The sequence below is a fragment of the Ochotona curzoniae genome, unplaced genomic scaffold, assembly GCF_017591425.1.
Source record: "Ochotona curzoniae isolate NIBS_2020 unplaced genomic scaffold, NIBS_Ocur_1.0 contig_1014, whole genome shotgun sequence".
Classification (NCBI taxonomy): Eukaryota; Metazoa; Chordata; class Mammalia; order Lagomorpha; family Ochotonidae; genus Ochotona; species Ochotona curzoniae.
Genome location: NW_024464920.1, coordinates 10,080,987 through 10,104,567, shown reverse-complemented (window position 1 = coordinate 10,104,567; position 23,581 = coordinate 10,080,987). Strand labels below are relative to the sequence as shown.

The 23,581-nt window shown below is 42.8% G+C and overlaps 2 protein-coding genes across 6 annotated transcripts in view; one reads left to right on the top strand and one right to left on the bottom strand.

Moving 5' to 3' along the window:
• The window catches only part of FGD6 (FYVE, RhoGEF and PH domain containing 6), a 117,225-nt gene extending 104,323 nt beyond the window's left edge, over positions 1-12,902 (bottom strand). For all 3 annotated transcript variants that reach the window (XM_040980715.1, XM_040980695.1, XM_040980704.1), the window contains exons 1-2: positions 12,722-12,902; positions 4,467-6,840 (exon numbers count right to left, since the gene is read on the bottom strand). In XM_040980715.1, the coding sequence (XP_040836649.1) occupies positions 4,467-6,840; positions 12,722-12,737 (2,390 nt within the window). In that variant the 5' untranslated portion in view covers positions 12,738-12,902. The remainder of the gene's footprint in view (positions 1-4,466; positions 6,841-12,721) is intronic.
• Positions 12,903-13,280: 378 nt separating this feature from the next.
• VEZT (vezatin, adherens junctions transmembrane protein) overlaps positions 13,281-23,581 on the top strand; it is a 63,130-nt gene continuing 52,829 nt past the window's right edge. For all 3 annotated transcript variants that reach the window (XM_040980681.1, XM_040980670.1, XM_040980663.1), the window contains exon 1: positions 13,281-13,405. Coding sequence is in view for 2 of the 3 variants with exons in the window: in XM_040980670.1 (XP_040836604.1) it covers positions 13,370-13,405 (36 nt within the window). In the remaining variant the exon portion in view is untranslated. The remainder of the gene's footprint in view (positions 13,406-23,581) is intronic.

Genomic DNA, 23,581 nt, shown 5'->3' with positions numbered 1-23,581 from the left:
AGAATCTGGAATTGGACTAGAACCCAAACACTCTGACATGGAATTTTAACCCCTGTACCAAATGCCTGCCCTGGATCCAGTTTAAAGCCTTGGCTCAAAGTGTCACCCCTGTAAAGTTGTCTTTAATACAACTCAGACAAGACTTAGATTAATAAAATAACACTGAACTAGAGCTACCTGTTGCTTCATCCAGCAGAAGTTACTTAGAAGTAACACCCCCTTTCAAAATGCATAGTGTCTTAACACATGATCAAGGTCTATGCAATTAAAATAAAAGGAGGGTTTGCTAGGTTACCTAGGAAACCCCATTTATTATACTTTTTCTTTGAAGTGCTTATAATAAGAACAAACTAAACACAGGAAAAGCCTGGAGCGTTTCCAAGGAGAGTTTTCTTCATAGAGTCAAGAAATATGCCTCAATTTCAGAAGGAAAATTCCAGTATATAGGCACTATCATTTTGCTGTCCACAGCTCTTTAATTCCAGAGAACTGAACTTCAGGAACGTCCCTATGAACACCAAGCTCTTGGGTAAAAGTAGTAAATGAAAACGCATCCTCCGCTTACCAGCCCAAGGGGAAGGCCCACTGCCAGTTAGTTAGTTGTTTTAGGGTCCCTATGTCTGAAACAATTGAGGGACTCCCAATCTCATGTCCAACAAAACTCCCTTGAGACTACACCCAGAAAAGTGCTCTATCTATAGTTCCTACGCCAGAACTCTCTCTCCAGGCTCCTCAGCCAGCATGTGCCTGTTGCTCCTCCCCCACTCTAGGACTTCCTGCAGTCACTCCCTTCCCACTGACTTCCTTCCCCTAGTCCTACAACTCACTCTTGCCTGGGGTCAAAGAGCAAACCCTGCAGTTAGCCAAGGAACAGGGAAGGAGGAAGAAATAAGAGAATGGGTAGGAATAGTGAAAAAAGGGTGGTTAAGAAACCCAGAGCCTACTAATTTCCAACAGCCCCACCCTTCCCCTCTGCTCATCACTCCCAGTGCCTCCCAGCCTTCCCTGAAGCACATCTAGCTCCTAGTTTCCTCATTCTTCCTACCAGCACATCTGGCCCCTAGTTTCCGCATTCTTCTTCAATCACCTCACCCTCTCCAAAGCTCCTGCTGCCTCAGGCCTGTGGATTTGCCTCTCTGAGGTTCCAGGTGCTCTGGTTCTGACCAGAGCTCCAGGCTCAGCTCCAGCTAGGGTCACACAAGAGCACCAAGAAGGACCAAGAAAATGTGCCCAGGGGGAAGTTAGGCAGTGGAGGTCATGAGAGTAACAATAAATTTCACTAGGACAGTCCTGATGACATTAGGGCCTTTTTTTTTTTTAAGATTTATTTATTTTTATTGGAAAGTCACATATATAGAGAGGAAGATCTTCCATCTGACAGTTTACTCCCAAGCGGCTGCAACGGCTGGAGCTGAGCCAATCTGAAGCCAGGAGCCAGGAGTTTCTCCAGGTCTCCCACATGGGTGCAGGGTCCCAAGGCCTTGGACCATCCTCAACTGCTTTCCCAGGCCACAGCAGGGAGCTGGATGGGAAGCGGGGATGCCGGGACAAACTGGCGCCCATATGGGATCCCAGTTCATTGAAAGGAAGGAATTTAGCCACTACGCTATGCACCAGGCCCAACACTAGGACCTTTACCACCATTTCAAAACAATTTCCTTGAGAAACATACTTAGTTTCCAAATATCAGGAACCTTTAGAATATAACCCTATTTAGAAATGAAGACTGCCTCCAAGGATTTCCTAATACATTATTAACACAGTATTACAAAATTCACAAATGGTAAGTAAGTGGTGTTGGATTTAAGGAACACCTATCTACATTGTAACAAAAGTGACCATATAGGTTCCCCTAGCTTGCCAAGGATCTATTTACTCATCCAGCATTTGGTTACATGGAGTCTGGAAAATGTAACATTGCTGTATGAACCTGTGCTCCGGGTAAGACCCAGATATTGGTCCTGGAGTGTTGAGAAGCTGTTAAAAATACTCCTCTGATGACTCCAGTAGAAAAATCTTTGACAGTGAAAAATCATTCGCGTTTCAGCAGTTTTAGAACCCCAGACAAGGCTTTGGATTCGGAATTAACTGCTGCAAAGCAGAGGTCTGTATATTCAGCAGCCAGAGTACCAAACAGCATTTCCGCCTGGACCTCCTCAGCTCACCTGAGAAATATGTTCCAGACCGTCGTCTCAAGTACCTTATCTTAGGAGACCGAGGTATCCTTCTCACAAAGGCATGGCTTTTGTCTTCTCTAACTCAATGTTATTTACAAAACGAATAAATTTTGAAGAAATATGGTTAAGTCTGACCCTACAACTGATGGCTTTGGATTTGGCTAGCACATCTGGGGAATGTCAAGCCTGCTGAGGGTTCTCATTCCAGACCTAAACAACAAACTCCACAGAATTCATCATCTTTCAATAGACTGCTCTACGTGACATTCAGCAACCTGTTCAAAGTTGCCTTTGGTTTCTGGTAACCTGTAGAAGGAACTTTCCTTAAAAACATGCCTCCTGTCACACTGGCTGGTTGGGAACATGAACTCCTTCCATCCTGACTTCACCCATCAGAGCTGCAGCACTCTAACGACAAAGACAGCACAGAAAGAACGAGTTCCAGAAATGAACAGCTCATACCAGTAACTTTTAACAGCAAACCCTTGGAATGTAAACCTAATGACCAAACCTCCAATTCTGAGAAAAACAAACAAACAACCTTTATCTTAGCAAGGATACTAGTGTGTGTACTATGAGAAAAAAAAAAGTAATTACACACAGGCACAAAAGAACAGTACCAATAATAACATCCCATGGTAAGAAGACCATACTTCACAACAGACAATCTGAAAAAAAGTTGGAAACTTAACTCCAATACTCTCTTGAAATATTTATGCCCAGAAGAGGCCTCTGCCTAGATACTTCTGTTTAGGGAACAGATGTAAACTGAATGGAGCCAGCCATGAGAGAAAATAGGCCAGGGAAGTAACTGGCCTTTTATAGGTGAAAGGAGAACAGAGAGGATGACAAGTTTAAAAAAAAATGCTGGAATGGGGTGGGCATTTGGTGCAGTGGCTAAGGGACCACTTGGGATGGCCACATCCCCTTTCAGAGTGCCTGGGTTCAAGTTCTGGCTCTGTTTCTATTTCCAGATTTCTGCTAATGCAAACCCTGGAAGTGCAAGCACCTGGATTCTTGCCTTCCAGGTAGAAGGCCAGAGTTAACTGCTCCTGGGTTTGGCCAGCCTCGCTCTAAACGTCATGGGCATTTGGGGACTGAATTACTGTATGAAGACGGGCTGCTTTTGTACACTCTCTGCCTTTTAAACAAAACAATTAAATGGTACCTGAAATTAAAAACCTTAAAACAATTTTTTTACCTTACACAACGACTTTGAGGAATCTCGGTATTCTGTTTACCTAGTAAATGTTTTTTGAGCCTCCACTACATGCCAGGTATGTTACTTCTTCCAAAGTCACATAGTAAGACCTGAGTACTTAGAGGTTAGTGGGCTAAGAATAAAAGGAAAACTTCAAAAAGGGTATATGTGCTACTTAGTTTAAAAATAAACACTTCAAATACAATGCAAAGGCTACCACTGCCTTTGGAACTGGAAGGAAGAGGTGGCAACTGCAACAGTTTTTTCCTTTGCCTTTTTCTCGTTCATTCTTCTACGTGCCCAAGTAATACCTGCTGATATCCTAATAGGCCCCTTGTTGGGTCTCATGCAGGATAACAGGACATAAAAAGATGTCTTTTGGAGCTTACAGCCGGGTACACAGAACATCAAACACACCAATAATTATAAAGTAAGAGATCAAGACAAAGACTGTAAGCACACCACAGCACATACTAGGAGGCCAGAATAGGAAGTAAGGATTTTCTCCTACGTAACATACAAGCTTCATGAAGCCCATGACAGATGAGCTGGACCATGAAGGACAGGCAAGACTTCATCTGGAGGTATGGAGCTGCTATTCCAAAGATAGGAAGCACATAAATGATAGTTAAGTATTCTACATACAGTTTTATGTATTACGGTTAGGCATTCTGCACCCATATGAAGTCTGCAATTGTTTTCAACAAGCAAGATAAATCCACAGAGAAAGATAACTTCTGCCACTTTGGAGGTTTCACCTGACAAGGACACCACAGGTATACACATGCATTCCATTAACTTCAGATTTCTTATAGCTCAGACCTTTCTTGTGGTCACTTACATGGCTACCAGTTCAAATTCTCTGAACGGGCTAGTAGAGTAAGTTAACTACACCAAGCCTACATTGAAAATATCCATTCCAACTAGCAGACCAAAAAACGCCACACTTGGGAATCATTTAATATGTTTTCTGAGCCACACCTCCCCAAGTAATTCCCCTCACACATTCCTATCTCTTCGAACTGCTGGAAGTTAAATCATGTTGATATATACAGAAATGCAGTGTCTATCCGACACCTAAATGTTACCTGGAATGCTGATGTCTGAGTCCAGGCTGCAGCTGGCCATCTGGAGCTTCATATGGCTCTTCTACTTCATACACATTTGCATCAGTGTCCTCCATGCTGCTGCAATTCTGCCATCCAGGTTCTGGAGTCTTCCCTACAGCCGTATGAAATGGCAGGTTCTCGTACTCCGGTATTTCCTCGTAATGACGTACATTCTCATACTCTGGGGCGGAGCCACAGGTATCAGCCTTCCAGGCCACCTGGGAGGATGGCTCCCTGGAGAGTATCTGGTCATCCAGAGACTCAGCTCTCGGGCCATTGGCCACACTGATCTGGCCCCGAGACTTCTTCTTTTTCTGAGATTCCAGGCTGTAGTTATCTGCAGAGTACGCCTTGGTTGGTTTTCCTCTCTTGTCTTCGGCCAACAAGCCACGGCAATCACTTTCCAACCCTTTCTGCTCCCCACCAGGAAGGCTGCCTGCTGTGGTATCTCCAAGTTGGCTACTTTTGGACCAAAATTTTTGAAAGTCGTTTTTGGTAAAAGAGATGGACAATTTCAGGTTGAGCAACTTTTTAAAGGAGTTTCTCTTTGGAGGGTCTTTGCAAGGTTTATTACACCTTTCCATATCCACAGCAGATAAAGATTTTGCTCTAGGTTTGGTTAAGGCAGTTGAAGATTCACTATTTGGGAATATGGTGACAGACTTTAAGGACTCAGGGTTCCCTAAAAAGGGTAAAATAGGATGAGGTAATTTCCACACTGGCTTTTCTGAAGTCCGTTTAGGCATATCAAAGGAGGATGACATACCATGGTTTGGGGTATACAAATGATTTCTTTCTAGAAGCTTCTGTGAATTTTTTTCTGCACTTGAAGGGTAAGAACTTTTCTCTACAAGCTCTTCAGAGGCAGCCTTTTTAAGCACTCCTGCAGCAGGCAAGCTGTGTCTTTGAGGTTTAGGGGGGACAATTCTTAAGGAACTTCCCTCTTTTATTATAGGTCCCTTTTGCATTTGAGAGGCAGACATACCTAGGTTACAGGCAGTAGGCAAATGTTCATTGCAAGTGAATTTAAGCTGCTTAGGCAGGCTCATGGATACAGTACTGCACCTGATGAAACTGGTCCCTGTGTCTGTAGAGGGTGACATCCTAGCACCATCTACTTCCACATTATCATTACTTAAATTAGAGTCTGTATCTAATGCAGATGACACTTTTTCAGAAGATGTTTCATGACACATGGCTTTATGTGCACTGACTAAGTCCTGTTTCTCATTATGGAAGTTCCTACTTGACTCACTTTTATTTCCTGGCTGTACTTTACCCACTTGCCTCTGGTTACACACAACATGCTGATGCAGTGTGCTGCTTTTATCATTTTTTGAATTATCTTCAATAAGACAAGAGCTACTATGTGAATTCCCTGGTTCTTCAGCACTTTCACTAGGAGCATCTACATATTTTTGGCGTAACAGACGAGCAGTGCGTGTCTTTCTGGGCTTGGGGGTTGGAAATTTGGGGGTACAAGGCACTAAGTGAATTTCTAAGGGACCAAAGTCAGTGACTTCCGATTTTGTATTCAATCCATCTGAAGATAGAAAAATACTTTTACCATCTTCCGCCGTTTGTGGCTCGCATGAGTTAAGGCAGCTGTTGCCTTTCTCACTGCTATGCTGACAAGACCCAGCAGTCTGAAACTCACCACGTGGAAGCTGTTGGTGGCAGGTGTGATGATCTGACATGTTTTCAACGCCAGACAGACGAGGTAACAAATCTGCAACTTCAATTCTGGGTTGTCTTCCTGAACTCCAGCCCCCATTCACCTGTGGGTTGTGTGTGGATCTGGGCTGCTGTGGGGAGCTGAAAGGTGACATTCCTGCTGTAGTGAGCCTCTCTTCCAGCATGCCCACCTTTAAAACTCTGCCACTGGGGCTCTTGCTCTTCTCAGCAAGAGAATCACACCGACCCCCATTAGTTTTGTTATTTTCTAAACTTTTAGGCCTTTCCACAGGCTCGGGTACAACCTGTTCTGTACGCGTATCCTCTCTGTTCCCAAGCTTAGCGTCACAACCAGAACTGCAGGAACACGTTGGTAAAACAACATCCCTACTCTGACTTGCTCCATTTTTGCCATTAAAATTGTCAGTGCTTTCAGGCAATTCTTGTTTCTGCTCTTCCAGACTCACAGTGGCTCTCCTCAACGGTGCCTTCCCAGTGTCTCTAACAGGTGAGCTCTGCAGAACCTTGGGTTTTGGGGCTATTGCTGGTTTGGTTCTCTTTGTTGACTGTGGAATACTAGAAGCCACGATGTCAGGTTTAGGTGCCACGGGAGGTGGAACTGACTTACTATTTGCCACCATAAACTTTGGCTTGGGGGCCACTGGTGGCTTCTTGATCTCTAAAAAGACAAAAACAATCATTTAATGAGCAAATTGGCAAAGTAGAAATCATACATGATAAAATTTGGTAATATTATTACTTTCAACAATGTGAACTTCATTTTACTAGGTAGGTCATACTTCATTCAACTCTGTATTACTCTTAAAAGTTCCTTCAATTGCCCTTAAATTCTGATATATAAAGTTCTGGGTATACTATACATTTCTTAAGTAGTTCAATATAGTTTCTGCTCCAAGCATGGAGCCGTTTACCACATCTTAAATTGAAATTAAATGTAAAAACTGATTTCTGTTTGGGACCACTACAACAACCCTTCAGTTTGACTATTAAAGTGCTAAGAGTTAAATTTGTAGATTTTTTTTTTAATGGAATGTCTCAGTGGAATGTAGGATACGATTCTTTAAAATTCATATGTATAACAACAGTGTATTTCTGTCTCAATGATGAACATCTTCAAAAAGTTAATGTAAAGTACATATTGTGAAAAAAAAATCATGCTTGGATTTCAGAAATGGTCCTTTAGGTCCATTTTCCACTAACTTTTTGAAGTACCTCATACATTGCAGTTGTATAAATGCCTTTTAAAATGCTCTAGCTCAAGAAAGAGAGCCCTAAAACTATCTTTAAAGAAATACAAGACCTGAAGTTTCCAAAACGCAAAAATTGAAAATTGGGTCCAGTGCGATGGCCTAGTGACTAAATCCTCACCTTGCATGTGTTGGGATCCCAAATGTGTACCATTCATGTCCTGGCTGCTCCACTTCCCTTCCAGCTCCCTGCTTGTGGCTTGGGAAAGCAGTCAAGGGTGGCCCAACGCCTTGGGACCTGCACCTGTGTGGGAGACCTGGAAGAGGCTCCTGGCTCCTGCATTCGGATTGGCTCAGCTCTAATCATTGCGGCCACTTGGGAAGTGAACTAGCAGCAAGAAGATCTTCTCTGTCTCTCCTTCTCTCTGTAAATCTGTCTTTCCAATAAAAATAAATACATCTTTAAAGGAAACTTTAAAATTGATTATTGGATATTATTTGAAACTCCTAATATAGTTCATATTTATTTTTTGCAGAAATTATCAACTGGGAATTTTTCATCAATTGCTTTAGGGAGATTTATATCTTAAAAAGTCACACATTGGGTTCTAGTGGCTAAAGTGCTTGTCTTGCATGTACCAGGATCTCATATGGGTGCCAATTCTAATCTTGGGTACCCCACATTCCATCCATCTCTATTTGTGGCCTGAGAAAGCAGCTCAAGACAGCCCAAAGCCTTGGGACCCTGCATCTGCGTGGGAGACCGAGAAGAGGCTCCTGGCTCCTGGTTTTAGATTGTTGGATTGGCACAACCCCAGCCTTTGTGGCAACTTGAGGAGTGAACCAGTGGACAGAAGATCTTCCCTTCTGTCTCTCCTCTCTATATATCTGACTTTCTAATAAAAATAAAATAAATCTTTTTAAAAAGCCACACACCTGGTCCCTACTGTAGATCTGATCAATCCAAACTCCTGCGGATCCAGTCTAAAGATCTGCAAATCTTTAAAGTTCCACAGATGATCATTCTGTTTATTCACTAGTCATTACTGTTGTGGTACACTTAAAAGAAAACCACAATTTCTAGTGTAGCAATTCTTCCTCACTATTACATGTTAAGTATTTCAGTAGCACCTATCTAGTTAATATCTGCTAGATTAGCACAGACCTGCTCTTAGCCTGTAGGAATCTAATAAAAGTTTACCGAAAAGATTTATTAAGATGAAAGATTGTTAGGGCCTTCATGTATATATATATTTCTTGTTACGCTCCTTTAAATTCTTCTTTCTCCACTGTACTTCTCAACCACATTTTCCCTAGGAAACGTGTGGTCAAAATATTTGATCTTATTTTACTTACATATTTGTTACTTCAACAGATCTTATACGTAATACAAACTGAAAAAAAAAAGTTTTCAGATCTTTTGCAAAGCACTACTACACATGGGATAACTGCTGGGATCCACAAGGCTTTGGTATTTCATTTGGTGAAGATTTTCTTTTCAACAAAGGAAATTAGTCACAACACTTGGGGAAGATATTACATGGAACTGAGTAAAGAGGGGGGAAAAATGGAATAGAGTGCTCTACTTCCTTTTACCAAAGAAACTGCCAAACCCTTTAATACTTGCACTTTGTATACAATCAAATTAGGGTTATAAACACCTTCTCAGTGAATCCTTAGCTATAAAGCTATCATAAAAAAAAGAGGATTATGAGTTCTTCTGAAAATAACTTAGGACAAATTTCAAGGTTTATACAATTTCAGTTGTCTGTCAATAAATATACTTGGTTTGAATTCTTCTTAGCCAGAAAATAACTGTAAGACCCTCTGAAGCCTAGTGACCAAGGTTCCTAATAATGGTGTAGAAAGTGGAATTCCAAATCCATGAAGTCTAAAGAGGAAAACATTCAACTGAACACTCAATGCCTCTTCCTAACAGCCCACCTTACTTAATTCAAACTGACAGACTGTCATGTTGACTTCCTCTCCATCTTTACCAAAATATCCTGACTCTGGGATTGGTAAAGACAATTTTTTAGAAGATCATAGATAAACAGTCCTGAAGATCAACTGCACAACAATGTGAATATATTTAACACTTCTGAACTATATATATAAATTGGCTAAAGTGATAAATGTGTTGTGTATATTTTATCACAATTTTTAAAAATTTGAAACAAAAAAAACACAGGTTATCTTTCATTTTTTTGAATTTTAAGAGTTTTGTAAGAGGCTCCAGGGCCAATTAATCAATCCACTGTTTATGTTTTAGTGAAATCATTTTTTAAATCCTTGATGCCAACTTCACTTGAATCTTTAAATGTGTTTTATGTATGAGTTACTTCTGAAAGACATACATTCCTGTTGTCTCTAACTGTGCAGAAATTAAATTATGACCTGGGTGTCAATTTCTAATAAATACAGCACATCATTAGGTACCTGAAACCCTCAATGCATATTTTCCAAATGAAATCAGGAACTGTCAATGTGGGCTTACCACTGGTGGTTCATTAATTGTGCATTAGAGCCAAACAGGAACAGAACTCACGAGCCAGCTTCCCCGTGGGGTGATGCTGGGCAGACTGGCTTCACCAATGTCCTCACTGACACACGTGGGAGTTGACCGGACTGTGAAAGCCCAGGTGCCCCTGAGATTGTAGCGTCTGAGATACATGTTTCTGAAGAATCAGTCATGCAGGCGCCTCTCTATCCTGTGTTACTTTTCCTTCCCCCTGGTGTATCATCACTACTAGAAGGCAAGTTCCAGGTGGACAGGCACTTGCCACTCACTGTAGCAAAAAGCCTGGGAATCATCAGTTATCACAGACACACACTCCTCTACCTGTATCAGTAAGAGAAAATTTCTTCAAAAGAAAAAAAAAAAGAATCAATATCAATTTTAACATAGAGTAATATTTTGACCAGTTAGTAAGAGTCAACTTCAATAGGATCACTGAACAGTTCCTTAATGGTGAGCAGGAACAAGTGTTCAACTAAGGTACAAGTAAGGCACTATCCCAAATCCTTTCTTATTAGTATTTTCTCAATGGCTCTACTTTGAAACCAACACAACTTGAAACATAATAAGCCATTCTACTGTTGGTCTGTCCAAAGCCAGACTTGAAATAAGTGACTGATGTTTGGAAATGAATTCAGCACCTTTGGATCTTAATACTGTATCAACAGTCAGATCCAAAGCTTCTTAGAGCAAAGTAGCAAATCTTTTATTTACACAGCTGTTTGGCTCCAGGGAAACATAAGGTAAGAAAGTAAACCACTAGGACCATTTTACTATTACAAACATCCCCGTCATCTGTTTTACACACAGATTGTGCTGGGTTCACGTGTAGGCAGTCTTCCTATTGCTCCAGCCAAAAAACACAGCAAGCAGCCAGGACCTGTGCTTGCTAAAAGAGATACAAAACACACACCTACAAGTACCTCTCCACTTCAGCTAAAAAATTACCAATAAGGATCCACCAATGTGAGCTCTTGTCCAGGAGTCACTGACTAAATGTTCTAGAACATTTTGGTGGTTTTTTTTTTTTTGATCAGTACAGTTTAGTTTGACAACAAACACTCCCTCTCCTAACTACAAATCACTTTCCTAAAAGTTTTCATAGTACTGTTCCCCTAAAGCATCATAATCAGTCTGTAATACATCCATCTACAAGAATGGGCTGGAAAGAAAACCTCAGATCTCTTCCATCTTCCCCATGCAGAAGCAAGAAAGAATTTTAACAAATCCTAAAAGATGAGAGAGGAAAACACCGGCTAATACTTCTCAGGGAGCCATGGTAAAAACCAACTCAGCTAGACACAGCAAGTATCTCTCCTTTCAAATACCACAAGAATGTTTGTGGACTGCTTTAACTGTAAAGTTGATAAAATATAAAAATAGCTTGAATTATTCCAGGATAATTAGAGGGAAAGATTCAGAAACGTCAAGATGGGGCTCTGGAGGACTGACTGACATAAATGTCAAAATAGATGCTCTGGATCTGTTCATTATGAACTGTTAGGAGTGAAACTGAAAATTGACATACCTAAGACATGGACAGTGGATCTAAATTGGCTGGCAGGATTTAAAAACTTCTAACCACTTTTCAAGTAAATCATTGTCTCAGAAATAAAGCGTGAACAGAGGTGAGACAGAGAAATTCAGGATGAGAATTCATCATGTAAGCAGATAGCCTCACCCAGCTCCCTGTAAAAACCCGCAGCAGCATTTGATAACTGATCACCAATACACATAGGTTATCAAAAGGAGAAGATCCACATCTCGTGCAGGAATAGTTCACTCCTTGCTTTATTCTCCCTGCTGGCTGACTTCTTGCCTTGTTCGTTGTAACCTAATTACGCCTGAAGACAGAACCAGGCTTTAGAAATAAGACAAATCAGAACAGAGCGCTGTTCGACAGTTTCAAGTTGCAGGAATTTTAAACAAATGCCAAGAAAAGCAATGAAAATTTAATCTGCTACTTAAGTGCTGATTCGGGAAGAAACTTCTAAGGGACAGGCTCGGGCTATTTTACTATAAAAGTCTAATGAACGTTTGAGTGGGCAAAAAGGTTAAAAAAAAAAAAAAAACCTAATGACTGTTGGGGTCCGGCTTTAAAATTAGTCTGTGTTCTTACAAAGTAAATGGGATAGCACTTTAGTCATGATTTTGGAAAACAAACAAACAAAAAAACGTTCCTTAAAAAGCATTCAGAAATACAAAGTCCAGTCTGCTCAAAATCCCCACCTAAGTAAATAACAGGCTTTTGTCATCAGGAAGAGAGGAAAGGCAGGCGTAAGGAAAGCAGGGGGGTGAGAAGACGGAAAGTAAGGCATTGGTTTATACTAACCAAGTATTTACACATAGCGCAAGAAGAATACAGAAAAAAAAAAAAATGCTAGATAAGCTGGGGGGAAAAAGCCACAGGCAATCCCAGCAACAAGGTAACAGGCGTCAGCCCACCGGGACGTGAGAGTAACAACGTCTACACTTGTGCCCCGGTCCCAGGGTCCGAGCGTCTCAGCCTCCCTGCCCGGGCAACCAGGAGCCAGGGGAGCCTGGGCAGCTCCTCGCGATCCACAGGACCGGACGGGAACCCGGACCCCGTTCCCACCTGGCATTCCACCTGACGCCGAGCCCCGGCACGGGTCTGGGGGAAGCGAGGTCCCCGACTGCCCCCTCAGCGCTCTCGCTCAGCCGTCCGCCCGGCGCTGGGGGGAAGCTGTGGAGGGGCGCTGGGGGCGACGCCAGGCTCCCCCCAGCCCCGCCGAGCAAGGTGGTCCAGAGCCCCAAGCCTCGCAGCGCTCGCTTCCCAACTTTTCCAAGCGGCACCGCCGAGCGCGATCCCTTACCGACGGCAGAAGTCATGACTGCCCAGCGCAGTTCACTTCTCCGCTGGCCGCCCTCCTCTCCTCAATCCATGGTCCCTTCTCAGGCCATTGTTTTCCAGAGTTCGGGAAAGAGAGAAAAGCCCCTGCGGCGCTCTCATTCCGTCCCGCCGCACAAAGGATGCGGCCGGCTCCAGCGACCCCGCGGCGCTGCCGGGCGCGAGCCGCCGGCGGCAGGCGGGCGAGCACGAGCGCCGCCCCGCCGCGCTGTGGGCCGACGGCCAGGCGCGGGCACGAGCGAGGCCGCCCGCCGCCCTGCCGGCGCGTGCCCGCCCGGCGCTCCCGCCCCGCCCCCCGCCAAATCAGTGCCGCGGGCGCCCCCTGGCTAGTCGAGACCGTAAAAGGCAGACAAAAACCGCAGCCTCCTCCAATCACAGGCCTCGAGCTTCCTCCTGCTCCCGCCCTTCCCGCCCACAGACTCACGCTCTGCTCCAATGAGCGGGCCTAGAGGAGGAGGAGCAGGAGGGTGGGAGGGAAGCGTGAGCCGCGAGGCATACCGGGAAGTGTAGTTTTCTGCCCCCACGCGCCGGGTAGAACCCGCAGCATCGGAGCTGCCAGGTTCTCCCGCCTTCATTTCCCATCGTGCTGAGGCTGGTGGCATGGCGGAGAAGGATGACACCGGAGTTTGACGAAGAAGTGGTGTTTGAGGTGAGGAAGAAGATGGCGGTGGGCGTGAATTGTCTTTGTTTCCGAAGGATGGAAGAGGCCAGGCGGTCGCGAGGCGCCCCTGCCTGTCTCAGCCACCGAATCCCCACAGTGTCCGGGCCTCTAGTCGGGCTGCTCCATGACAGGTGTAGCCCGAGTCGCCCCGTCCGCGGCGGCGGCGGCCTCAGGCCGGCCCGGAATCCGCAGCTGCAGGGTGGCGGCCTGGCCGGCGGGCAGGAGCCCCGGGGATCCGAGCACCCGCCTGGGACACTGCGCCTGCCTTGGGGCGGGGTCGCGCTCTGCTGCACCTTACCCTGCGGCTGCTTTGGGGAGGTCGCGGTGCACCTTGCCTCAAGTCCACGTTCGCCGCCAAGGCGTGGCCCTCGCCCGGAAGGCAGCAGGTGTCGGTTTTCTCACAGGATTGCAGGACCACGGTTGTAGGACCTACTGTGGGTTGGGGCATCTCTGCGTCCATGTTCGATTCTTTTGTCCTTTGCTATTGCGCTAGGTATATCCAGTTGTAATGAATGAGAGGTCTGAGTCTGAATGCTTTTGTGTAGGACTAATTTCAGATGTACTCTGCCATTTTGAATGAAAAAAACCGGGAGAGTGTTTCTGATGCCGTTATTCTGGTTGATTCAGGTCAAAACCCGAACCCCTAAAAATAGTGCGTGTGCGTGTGCGTGTGCGTGTGTGTGTGTGTGTGTGTGTATGGAAAAATGGCACATGACATACAGCGGGAGAGCCAGCCACTAACCATACAAATTGTTAAATGTTGAAATACGTATCAACTGTCCTTGGAGAATTAATTTGGAAACAGCTGTCTGCTCCAAGACGCTATACCAAATAAATGATAGCCAAGGTGAATCAAATGGGAAGGGCGGAGGAGAGAAACTGTTACAGAAACAGACTTGTATATGCAGAGGTTTGAACCTGTGGAGGTATCCCGTGTGCATTTTTAGCCTGTGATCTGGTTATAGCTACATTGTAGAAGAAACAGAAGGTGTTTGCGTTTTGCTGAAGTCCACTAGAAAAGACAGGACACTGCATTTTGGAAATGAGAAAAAGAAATGATGGAACAAAAGCTTGGGCAGACATGCCTAGGGCAGAATCAAAGAAATGGTTACAGATTGCCTGTGAAAGTTCAAGGACAGACAGAAATGTAGGTTGCATGCATTTCTACTGTAAGGCAAACTGGGTATGCATTGTGGAGCCCTGTTTGATTTCTGACCATAATAAATTGTTGAAGACATTTTCATTGCAGAAACTAAAGCCAAATGAAAATCATCTGATAGGTTTGTGTGTGTATGTGTTTCTATATAAAAGGACGTTTTCATGTATTTTTCTCTTAAATTTTACAGTGCTGGTAATAATACCCACCACCAGTATGTGAAATGACAGAACCATTTCCTTTTATTGGATAGGTTATTTCATAATAACATTATGGTTAGCACTGGTGTAAAGCAAGTTTGAATTGCAGCTTTACTTCAGAGTAATTTCTAGAAGAGAAAGTAGAGAGCTCAAAGATCTGAATAGTTTTTTACAATTCATGAATCAAATCAGTTATGCCATGTCATGTCTCCTCAAGGGATAAGAAGCATTCATTTAACCAAACCCTCAGCAGTAGCCTTCATCTTTGCTGAGTTGATAGGCAAACATAATATGCTACCATTCTGATTTCTGCTTTGTACATTTGTATAGCTGTTAGCCATTTTTATTTCACTTAAGCAGTTCTTTTCGTATTTTTGGGGCCATTTGCCTATTCAGTGCTAGCTTTTTAAAAATTGATTTGCATGAGTTCTTTATATATCTTTGAGATTTTATCATACATACAGAAAAAAAAAAACTATTTTCACATTTGCTGTTTATTTGCTTTTTGTCCAACACATAAATTTTTACAACAGCATTTTGTTGTATTGATGTATTTTTGCTCAGTGTTTCATAGCTGAGTGCACAAAGCAGCGCCCAGGTCTAGAAACCACCTCTCAGCCAGCGACAGCCCCCTGCTGCTCCTTCCAATCTCCCAACTTAGATCAGTCTCGTCTCTGTTTTTTATACACTGCACAGTTGTATTGATATGCTAGTTTGTGTCTGGGTTTTCTTTTTCCGCCTTTATTTGTGAATCATCCATATTGTTACATGAACATTTTTTTTTCCTATAGTATTCCATTGGGAATCTGACTTTTTTAAAAAGCCATGCTTTTGTTGAAGGGCATTAGTTGGTATCCAGTTTTAAATCATTATGGGTAGTGCTACCAGGGGCCTGTTACGGTGTGTTGTCAAACATGTTTCTGTTGACTATCTATACTTGCAAATACTTGCAAGTGTAATGACTGGGTTGTAAGAAATAAGCTATATTTAGCTTCTGTGCAGGTGGCAAATCCATGTGATACACCACAAATCTGGCCTTTCTAAGAGGTGTCTTAGTAGCCGCAGCAAATACCTGCCTTTTAATAGTATCTGTCACTGAACAGAAACTCTCAGCTTTATTATAATCCAGTTAATCCTGTTGTTTTAGGGATAGTTAGTCAGACAAAGATTTCCCTACTCCATAGTCCCAAAGAAATGTTTGTAAAAGTATTTTTGATCTGTTGCATCTGGATATGCCATCCATCTGGAACTGATTTATGTTTAGTATTAAGATCAATGCAATCTTTCCCCATATGGATATCCATTTGACCCAGCATTATTACTGAATGGACCGTTCTTTCCTCACTGTTGAGTTGCCTTTGTCATAAATCAGGGTATCTTTTATTTATAACCTGTCAGAGAAAGAGATAATACATCTGCTGGTTTTACTCCCTAAATGGCTGCAACATCCAGAGCTGGTCTGGTCCAAAGTTGGGAGCCAGGAGCTTGTTATTGTCTCCATGTGGATGCTGGGGCCCATGCACGTGAGCCATCCCACGTGGACTGCTCTCAGGCCCTAAGCAGGGAGCTGGATTGGAAGTGAAGCAGCCAGATCTCAAGCCTGTAGCCATATGGGATGGTGGCACTGCAGGCAAAGGATTAGCTCAATTGCTACCATGTTGGTCCCATAGACCTCTTTCTAGATGCTTCTTTTCCATTGATCAATTTGTCTGTTTTTATGTCATTACTAATTTATTTTAATTACCGTAATTTTATATCTATAGATGTTAATAACCAATAGAATAAAAGCTTCCAACTTTATTCCTCTCCAGGAATTCCTTTGGTTGCTTTGGGCGCATTTTATTTTTGTATGGGTTTTAGGATCCTCCTGTAAATCTCAGTGTTTTTCAGAAACCTGAGTGAAATATTGATATGATTGAGATTGCTTTGAATCTATAGATTGATTTGGGGAAGCTTGACATGTTTCAGTATAGAGTTGCTGGCCTTGCCTTGGGTTTTAGGCCTAGAAAGTACAGCAATTTCCTGCTGTTTAGTCCCTTGCTGTTTTACTGTCTCCCATATTTTGCTCGGGTACTGTTTACAGCTTTGTAACTGTTCATTTCATCCAATTTTTTAGTTATATTGATTCTTCCAGTCTTCCTGTAAGGTGACTTCCTGGGTTAACCTATTCTGGTGCTCTTCCTCTATTTTTTGGAATAGTTTCTTTTCCATTATCATCTACGGCCAATGATTTTGTCTTCTACAGACTTCTTTTTTCTGGTAGTATTATGTAAAGTATATTGAAAATCCATCTTTATTGGACTCTGCACATCTTTCAGAGTCTGACTCCCTGATGGTTCAGATTTGTGGGATTAAGAGTTGCCATAGGGCCGCCATTGCGATGCAGCAAGTTAAGCTGCCACCACCTCTCATGCCAGCATTCCATGTGAGCTTCCGGTTTAAGTCCTGGCTGTGCTACTTCCAGTCTAGCTCCCTTCGGATGTGACTAGGAGAGTAGCAGAGGCTGGCCCCAGTGCTTGGGCCTTTGCTGCCCATGTGGAAGATCTGGATAAAGTTCCAAGTTCTGACCATAGCCTGGCCCCAGGTACAGCATTAGAACCCTTTGGGATGTAAACCTGTGGTTAGAATCTGTGTGTTTCTCTTCTCTCTCTCTCTCTCTCCCTCCCTCTCTGAAACTGCCTGTCAACTAAAATAACAATAATAGTAATAATTTTTAAAATATCTATATCGGAGGGATCAGCTTCATGGTATAGCAAGCTAAGTCTCTGCCTATAGTGTCAGTATCCTGCATGGGTACTAGTTTGAGTCCTGGCAGTTCCATGTCTGATCCAGCTTCCTGCTAGTGACCTGGGAAGACAACAGAAGAGGGCCCAACTATTTGGACTCCTGCATCCACATGGAAGCCATGGAAGAAACTCTTGGCTCCTGCCTTCGGACCAGCTCAGCTCTGGCCATTATAGCCATTAAGGGAGTAAACCAGCAGGTGCAAGATCTCTGTCTCTTCCTGCCTTTTAAATAAAAATAAATGTATATTTAAAAATAACTAAATAAAATAAATGAAGATTCTTTCAATAAAAATCTCTATATGTGGGCCTGACGGCATGGCCTAGCAGCTAAAGTCCTCGCCTTGAACACACCAGGATCCCATATGGGCACCGGTTCTAATCCCGGCAGTTCCACTTCCCATCCAGCTCCCTGCCTGTGGCCTGGGAAAGCAGTCAAGGACGGCCCAAAGCTTTGGGACCCTGCACCCACGTGGGATACCTGGAAGAAGTTCCTGGATCCTGGCTTCAGATCGGCATAGCATCGGCCATTGCGCTCACTTGGGGAGTGAATCATCAGATGGAAGATCTTCCTCTGTCTCTCCTCCTCTCTGTGTATCTGACTTCCCAATAAATAAATAAATCTTTATGTGTATCTAAACATAGAAAAATAGTTGCTTTGGTAGTTAAATAACCTCGGTTTTTTCAGGCCTATAGTTTCTTAATTTATAAAAATGTAGTAGGTTCTTGGTCTGTTTGCTTCAGGCTGTTTCACATACTCACCAATCTTATCCCTGAAGTCTGTCTGGATCTTTTCTTCCTCTCGTTCAACCTTAATGGCAACCATCTTGGTCATGCACCTCTTGGTGCAACCAGAGGCTTGGATGGACACTGAACCCCTCTAATCAGCCCCTCTAATCTCATTATTTTGAGAAGGTTCTTGGAAAAGAATTGGGGCAACCACCTTATTTCCTGAGTTTGGCCTTTCCAACTCAGCTCTCCTCCCCTCAGGTCACTGTGGGAGAAAACCTTTTCAACATCAGGCAATTTGTTAGGAATGATGTTAATTTCTAGTACAACATGCTTCAGGTCATGTTAAGTCAGATAGTGTACGTTATTTCAGCTATACAAGTTCATTCTTATACAGAAAGCAGAAACCTTCCCATCTACCATACACAGAAAGGGATTTAAAGTAAAAAGTCAGTTGTTGTTGGACATCTGGGGGTTCATGGATATTATTTTAGGAAGCCAAAAACATGTGATCTTGAGAGAAGTAGAAATCATGGGTATACCCACTTGGGAATCCAAATTTATGTCTATAATCCTAGGTGCAAGACAGTTTGGGAAGTGTCTGAGGGAATTTTCCTACCTCTGCCATATCTGGCACAGTAGCCTAATGACTGAAGTTCTCTTCCTGCATCTGCCGGGATCCCATTTGGGCACCAATTTGTGTCCCAGCTATTCCGCTTCCCTTCCAGCTTCCTTCTTGTGGTCTGCAAAAGCACTAGAGGACGGCCCAAAACCTTGGGACCCTGCACTCATGTGGGCAACCCGGAAGAGGCTCTTGGCTCCTGGCTTCAAATCATCTCAGCTCTCGCCATTGTGGCCCCGGGGAGTGAACCAGCAGACAAAAAATCCTTCTCTCTGTCTTTCCTTCTCTGTAAATCTGACTTTCCAATAAAAAATAAAAATAAATTTTAAAAAAAGGGTGGTACACAGGAAAGGTGATAAAGTGTGGAGGTTAAGCAAACCTAAGCTCTCCTTCCCTATGAAAATGTAATTGTGATATTTTCCCTTTTTGATGTGTTCTGCTATTTTATTGATATTCAGGTTCAGAAATAAGACTCATTGATGTCTTAAAATTTACCCAGTCACATACTGCATTGAGTCATGTTTTGAGATCCTCCCATCTCTTAAAGACATGTTCAGTTTTTCTCCCCAGAGGTTGACATTGAGTCCTCATACTACGAGAGGAGAAGCGTACTGGAAGATGATGCAAGAGGGACTAGCGGGCAGGGAGAGGGAGAGTAGGATTGCCAGGCCCAGTTCCCGGTCCTTGCCCTGGAATCTGAGAGCTTTCATTTCATTAAGGCTAGATTTCCTGTATAACGTCAAAGTTAATTCCATTGTATCAGAGTCTGCCTCCTTCCACATAATTGATTGGTTGAAGTGAGAAGAATAGTGCAGCCCCGATCATGTACCTTCTTGCAGGCCCAACTGTAGGACAGGGTATGAAAAATGATGAGCAGACACAGTACCTAGCAGTATTAAGCAAAGTGAATACTTATGAGTCCATATTGTTGTTTTACTACATTGTCATCATTAAGATGTTCTGAGAATTTTGAATAGGGATAAAGTGTGATTTTTGTTGCTATGTGACTTTTAGCCATTTTCCGTGGTAAATTAATTGTTGAAACTGCGCAATTTCTTTGGTCTTAAACTCTGCTACTCCTGAGAGGAAGAGTACCTGGAAATAAGGCTTTTTCATCTGAAGTAGCTTGTTTCCAAATGCTCCCAACAGCCAGAAACAGGCCACACCAGCACCTAGAACATCATCTAGGACTTCCACATAGGTGACAAGGGCCCAACTACTTGGGCCATTGTCCTCTGCCTCCCCAGGACACTGTTAAACTGGAAGCTGGATCGGCAGCAGAACAGCCAGTACTGCCAGAATTCTGATAAGGAATACAAGCACTCCAAGCAGCAGCTTCACTCACTATGCAGAGAGAAACAGAGCTCCAGTGTACTGATTCATCTCTTATTTGTCCCCAGTGATGTGCTGAGCCCATGCTGAAGCCTGGAACTGAAAACTCAATCTAGGGCATCATGTGTTCCCTGCCAGAGGCAGCATTAAGAAGTTCAAAGTGGTGGCAGAATCCCTAGTCGAACTTAGGCACTCTGGTATGGGATGTGGGCATCCCACTGGACCGCTTAGCTGGTAGACCAGGTGCCCAACTCTGAAGGACTCATTTTCTGCCTCTTTATGATTTGCAGTGCATTGAAACCATCTCTTTGTAACTTCCTCTTTATATGAATAATGTTGTCCTCAAGGGACTTTTTCATACCCTTGTTAGCTGTAGTTGAACTCTTTATTAGCAAAGGTTTTTGATTTTTTTTTAAAGATTTACTTATTTTTATGGGAAACACAGATTTTACAGGGAGGAGCGGCAGAGAGAAAGATCTTCAATCTGCTGGTTCACTCCCCAAATGGCTGCAATGGCCAGAGCTGAGCTGTACCAAAGCCAAGATCCAGGTCTCCCACAGGAACTCACATACCCAAGGCTTTGAGCCATCCTCCACTGCTTTCACAAACAGGAAGCTGGCTGTAGGGAAATGGAGCAGCTAGAACACGAATTGGCACCCATATAAGATTCTGGTGTGCACAGATGCAACTTTAACCACTGAGCCATTGAGTTGGGCCTTTGGTGTTTCTTTGAATTAATTTTCCCTTTGCTCTTGTCTGAAAACAATAATTAGGAAATTGTAATCTTTTGTTGACAGTGTGTTCAGCTTCAGCTGTTTTTCCCCCATAGCGCCAAAACAAATATATGAAGGGAAATGAGCCTCACAAAACTTCCCCGGCTTTTCTAACCATCCCCACCCAAAGGATTTATTTATTTGAAAGGCAGAGTTACAGAGAAAGGGAGGAAAAGAGGGAGAGAAAGATAGTTCTTCCATCTACTGGTTCATACCCCAAACACCTGCATGGTCGTGCTGAGCCAGGCTAAAGCTAGGCGCTTAAAATCCATCATGGTCTTTCAAGTGTTTGAGCCAGCTTCTGCTGCTTTCCCACTACATGAGCAAGGAACTGGGTTAGAAATGGAGCAGCCAGGACTCAAACACTAACAGGATGCTGACTTTGCAAGTACTGGCTTAAACTGCTGTGCCAAATGCTGGCCCTAACTTCCATATTTAAAATAATATTTTAAAAATCCCTCTCTTGCTTAAGAGAATTATCTGTGTATTTTTAAAGGCTATATAGATCTCCAAAAGAACATTTAGGTATTTTTCCCCAAGTGTTATTTGTAAATTCCTTTGTATCTGCATTATTGATTTGACTAATGGAAGGAAATTGGTTGTTTGTTTTTTCCTGTTAATGTATATGTGGATGGTATTTTCTGTTTTAGTAATGGAGTTTGCTATCTGGGATAGCCTTGCTTATGAAAGGTGAAGGTTCATCCCCCAGATAATGACTTGGTATTATATCATCTCATTTTTTCTTAAGATGTATCTTCAGTTTCGGTTTTAGAACTTAAAACCCTAAATTATATTATTTAAAATACTTTGTCCTAAACAGTGGCTGAAATTAGAAGCATTGCAGAATATATGCATTTTTTCTTCTTTTTTTTTTCTCTTTATTTTTGACAATCTTTACATAGTTAATTGGGGCACAAAGGTTCAAAATCTACAGGAAAGTGGCTAAGACTATTAGTTCCACATTTTTTTTCCTGTATCTGGAGTAAATGGGGAGGTAAAGGGATATGCCCCACCCAATCTCCCACCCATCCCAGGTCCCTGATGTGGGGCATGCTCTGAGGATCTTGCTCAAGTGGTTGTGATAATTCAACAGTTATGAATTGCTGCCAGTCTTGCGATTCCAAGCACGGGTGAGGTTGCTGAAGAATCCACTGATTTACCTAGTCCTTAGAATCTCCATTTTCCCAGTTTTTCACTGCCAACATATGGCTAGGGTAGCTGATTGATTTGTTCTATGTCTGTCTTTTCATGGTAGGGGTTCTGAGTCCGGCAGTTCGATTGGGGAGATCCCCAAAGAAACTTTGTTTGAGGTGGTCCCAGACCAGAAAATATATGCTTTTTAAAGGATTTATTTATTTTTATTATAAAGGCAGATTCACAGAGATAAGAAAGAAAGAGAAAGATCTTCTATCTGCTGATTCTTTCCAAAGGCTGCAACAGCAGGAGCTGAGCTGATCCAAAGCCAGGAACCAGAAGCTTCTTTGGGGTCTCCCACACAGGTGCAGTATTCCAAGGCTTTAGGCCGTCCTCATTTTCCAGGCCACAAGCAGGGAGTTTGATGGGAAGTAGAGCAGCCGAGACACGAACCTGGTGACCATGAGGGAGGCTGGTGCTTGCAGGGGGAGGTTTAGCCAATTGAGCTGTTACTCCAGCCACTAGTAAATAGGAATATTTATTAATGACGCTATTAAATTCCAACACTAGTAACATAAAAGATTGATCATTAAGACCAAAGGTAGGGCTCTGTGCCGTGGCCTAGTAGCTGAAGTCTTCACCTTGAATGTGCCAGGATCCCAAATGGGTGCCGGTTCTAATCCGGATAGCCCTGCTTCCCATCCATCTTGTGATTGACAGTCTGCTAATAAATCCACAACCTTAAATATAGTATCTCTTTTGGGCTTTTATTAAAATCTATTTCCTGAGGCCAATGTTGTACTGGTGTTGCCTCAATCTGCAACGCCAGCATCCTCTTTGAGCTTATAATTTTTTTTTAACTATTTTGTACAACTATTTTAGCTATTTTGTAGTCAATTGAAATAAAGAAAATTGTATAGTAAGTTCACTCCCTTTACATCTGTTGGCCTTTCTTTTTATTTTGTGCTTGGTTGCTATTGTATATAAATACATCTGTACTATTATACACAAAAACCTTAACATTATTGTTTTTATAACATTTTACTGTTTATAATAGATTGTCTCAATCAGATGTATGTCAGTGGAAAATATTACAAGCCTTTAGACAGGTAAATTTATGAAACTATGTCTTCCCTGCTGCTGATTTATAAGAAAAAAAAATTAGACATTAAATAATGTCCTTTGAAGACACTCCTAAAACCTTACTTTCTCTAGTAGGCTTCTATAGTTGTTGGATAATAGTAGTACTGTAGAGATAAGATCCAGAGTGTTTTTTCAAAGGCTGCCTCTGATAGGAAAATGCTTAGTAATGACAAAGGCACGCCCTCCAACTCAGAGGCCATTTTGTACTATAGTTCTTCAGCAGAAACAAGTGGGAATCATCAAAGAAAGAAGTATATGGATCAGAAAAGGATATGGACAAGAAGCAATATAT